General features: G+C 47.5%; 1 protein-coding gene across 5 annotated transcripts in view; it reads left to right on the top strand.

Annotated features, from left to right (window-relative positions):
* Nucleotides 1-3,683, top strand: part of NOX4 (NADPH oxidase 4) — a 267,629-nt gene that overhangs the window by 19,091 nt on the left and 244,855 nt on the right. For 4 of the 5 annotated variants that reach the window (XM_019525104.1, XM_019525100.1, XM_019525103.1 and 1 more), the window contains one exon: nucleotides 960-1,055. The exons of the other annotated variant lie outside the window; for it this stretch is intronic. In XM_019525104.1, coding sequence (XP_019380649.1) covers nucleotides 981-1,055 — 75 coding nt within the window. In that variant the 5' untranslated portion in view covers nucleotides 960-980. Of the gene's footprint in view, nucleotides 1-959; nucleotides 1,056-3,683 lie in introns of those variants that run through there. 5 annotated transcript variants of the gene reach the window in all.

The raw sequence follows: 3,683 nt of genomic DNA, 5'->3' as shown, positions 1-3,683 counted from the left end.
GCGCTGCATCGCGCAGGGCAGGCTGTATCGCACTAGTCTGAAGCGCACCAGCCTCCCTCGCACCCTGGTGGCTGGATGGCGCTATACTGCACTGTATCAGGCTGCTAGCCCCTCTCTGGTCGGGCTGAATCGCACTAAACTCCATCGGGCTGTATTGCACGGGTCTCTTTTGTTCTGTATTGGGCTGTATTGCACTAGCTGCTGTCACCTGGATGGGGCTGCGTGGCGCTAGCTTCTTTCACAGCATGGCACTAAGCACTATTACACCTAAGGGGATGTATCATGTTATCACACCATATCAGGCTGTATTGCACTAGCCTCTTTTGCACCATATCAGGGTGTATTGCACTAGCTGCTGTCACACTGGATAGGGCTGCATGGCGCTAGCCTCTTCCACAGCATATCGAGCTGCATGGCACTAAGCTCTCTTACAGTGTAAGGGGATGTATCATGTTATCACACCGTATCGGGCTGTATCACACTAGTCTCTTCTGCACCATATCGGGCTGTACTGCACTAGCCAGTGTCACACTATATGGCGCTGCTTCATGCTAGCTTCTCCCACGCCCTATCGAGCTGCATGACACTAAGCTCTCTCAAAGCACAACGGGTTGTATCACGTTAGCCTTCATCACACCTTAGGCTGTATTGCGCCAGCCTCGACCACGCTGTGCTTGCATTAGCCTCTCCCACACCATATAGATGGATCTGTATCACACTAGCTTCTGTCACACTGTATTGGGCTGTATCACTTTAGCCATGGAGAGGCTCCCTTCCCAAGGTCTTCACCCAGTCAGGCCACCTCTACGTATCACTGAGTTCAACCTCCTGCCTGAGGCAGGACCAGCTCTATCCAAATCATCCTGTACAATTCAGAATCTCAGCTCTCCATAAGACGACTGTCAGCAATATGGCTTTCACTTACCTTATCTCCTTTCTTCTTGTCTTGCCGGTTTCAGCTTGCCTGGTTTGCCCTCAACATGTGGCTCTTCTTGAGAACCTTCTTGCTGTATTTCCATGGGCCACAGTATTACTACTTGCATCGGATGCTAGGGGTGAGTGACCCAGATGCTGCTTTTTGTCTGGAAAATGGGAGTGCTGGTCTGAGGTGGGGGATTACAGCATATTTTTACTAATAAGGGAAAAATCAGGTGTTTAGTTTCCCTGAAAAGTGGGGATCAGGATAGAAGCTGTTGGCATGTTGTGGACATTCAGTTGAAAGTCAAAACTTGCTAGGGCTGAGAATGAGAAGTGCTATCTCTGTTGCATGAATAAATGTTAAGAGCTAGGCAAGTGTCTGGGAAAACCACCCCCGATTCCCAGCTGTAGGGATGGTGGTAGGATCTGGCTTATAAACATGAGCATCAGTTCAGTGAGCCTCTCATTTTTAGTCTTCATAACTGTAGCCAAGTTTGTGGGTCTGTTTCAATGAGCTCGTTTATGCTGGTTCTCATGATGTATGCTTCTTGAGGGAGTTATTTTATTAGCAGTCTCACTTATTCTTCCTTTCCTGGTTCTTGTGAACTGGGTTAATTCATTGCAGGCCATATAATTTCTGCTTTAATTTCTGGCAGGCTTTTTAAAATTTAGTTAAGATAAAAAGAGTGGCAGTCATGGCAACGGCCAGTTGATTGCAAACTTCACCACTTTGCCCTGGCAATGACCACTAACATAACCTGTAAGATATATATGTATAGTTCCCTTCACAAACTTCCTAACTAGTTGCAGTTATTCTGAATTGTTAACCCTACAGCAGTGATTCTCAGCCAGATGCCATGGCACTCTGAGGCATTGTGGTAATGCTTTTAAGGGTGCTGCATAATATTAACACTGTTAGGTATGCAAATACCTACACATGAGTCACAAAATTAATCCAGACATTTCAAATAGAAATCCATAGTGTCGGAAACAATCTGGCCTGTTTCTGAGGTCTTTGCAACAGAAGAATTGCTCTAGTAGTTTTCTATAGTCAAAAAAGAAAAGGTACGACCTGGCATTTTCTGAGCGGTGCCTTGAGTCTAAAAAAGAGTGCCTAGAGTCCAAAAGGTTGAGAACCATTGGTCTACAGCAGGGGGTAGGCAACCTTTTACAGCTGTAGGCTGGAATGACCCGCCCCAGGCCAGAGGTGGGTGGGGGCACGGACGCTGGGATCTGACTTCTGTTGCCGGCCCTGCTTGCCTTCCTGGCAGTACGGGGAAAGTGTCTGCAACTGGCGCTATTTCTCACGGGGAGGTAGGGAGAGTACCCATAGAAGGCACCTCATGCTACCGAAGCCCCACATCTGTAGGCCAGATCTAGCTTTTGGGTGGTAGGTTGCCAACCTCTGGTCTGGAGGGAATGTTTAAAAGAATAAAATGTTAGGAATTACTCAAAGTTGTTTTGTTAAATTTGAGGAAAGAGGCTGGATGAACTGTGTCAGGAATACTAGTTAGCAACTACTCACTGAATCAGGAAAACAAAAAGTATACATAGGCTAAAGCCCCAGACACTACGGTGAAACCCAACCCTTTGCAGATATTAACTGGTGATGTGTGTGGGATGGACCCAGTGTTTCTCCTTTATTCATGTATCTGTTTTAATACCTTTTGCATAGCTTGTTAGTCCCATAATATTTTTTTTGAACTGAGTTGGAAGTGAGTTGACCTAACACAATTGCTTCACTTGCATTGACATTGTAGGTTTGGAGTGTTGTTGTTGTTGTGATGATCCAGGAAATATGGGAGGCAATGATTTTCTCTGATATCTTTTATTGAACTGACTGTATTTGTTGGGAGACCTGTTGGACAAGCTTTTGGGCATCAGGTGTTCTTCCGCAGGTCTAAAAAAGAGGTAGATTCAGGCTGAGCACATGTTGTCACATCAGGCTCAGAGACAGGCAAGCGTATGTGTGTCTGTCTGTCTGTCTGTCTGTCTGTCTGTCTATCTATCTATTAGAATATATATATTTTGAAGAAAAAAGTGACAATATTACCCCAAACTCTAACAGTTTTGCAGTCTGGTGTATCCTTTTACACAGTTTTCTGTTCTTGAGATGTTCTGTCTCAGTGAGCTTCTCATTAGGATTTGGTCTTTATTGGGATAGCATTCTGGCCAGATTTTTTTGACTTAGTGAACATGTCTACACATGCAATTAACACGCAGGAAGCTTACTGTATAATACAATACTGTGCAGTAAGCTTTCCCTGAGAGCACGTCTACACATGTCTATCAGGAGCAAATTTGTGCCCAATGGGAACAGTTCAGGGCAAGGCTACTCCTATGCTGCTTTGCTTCCATATGGCAGTGAGGGGGAGCTCCAGGCTCCCCTGGATGCCAGCATCAGGCAGGCAAGGGGCACCAGGGTCAGGCCTGGGGTCCAGGGTCAAGGGAGAGCTGTCCTACCTCCGGGGCAGCTGCCTTCCACCCCTCACCCCTGCCCCAGGCAGCTTCCTGCTGCCCAATCCCTGCTCCAAAATTGGAGCCAGGGCTCGGACATTGTTCTCTGCCGCAGGCGGCTGCCTGCTGCTGGGGCTGGCTCCAGTCTCAGAGCTCTGTTCTCAGAGCTGGCCCTGGCAGCAGGCAGCTGCCCGGGTCAGAGGACAATGTCCTAGTCCCAGCTCCGATCTTGGAGCTGGAGCCCAGCAAGCTGTCTGCTGCAGGGGCATGGGATGTTGTCCCAGCCCCCTCTTTGATCAGCTGAGGGG

Source organism: Gavialis gangeticus, unplaced genomic scaffold (genome assembly GCF_001723915.1).
Source record: "Gavialis gangeticus isolate Ggan-Ray unplaced genomic scaffold, GavGan_comp1, whole genome shotgun sequence".
In the NCBI taxonomy this organism is placed as follows: Eukaryota; Metazoa; Chordata; order Crocodylia; family Gavialidae; genus Gavialis; species Gavialis gangeticus.
This window is presented reverse-complemented; position numbering and strand designations above follow the sequence as displayed.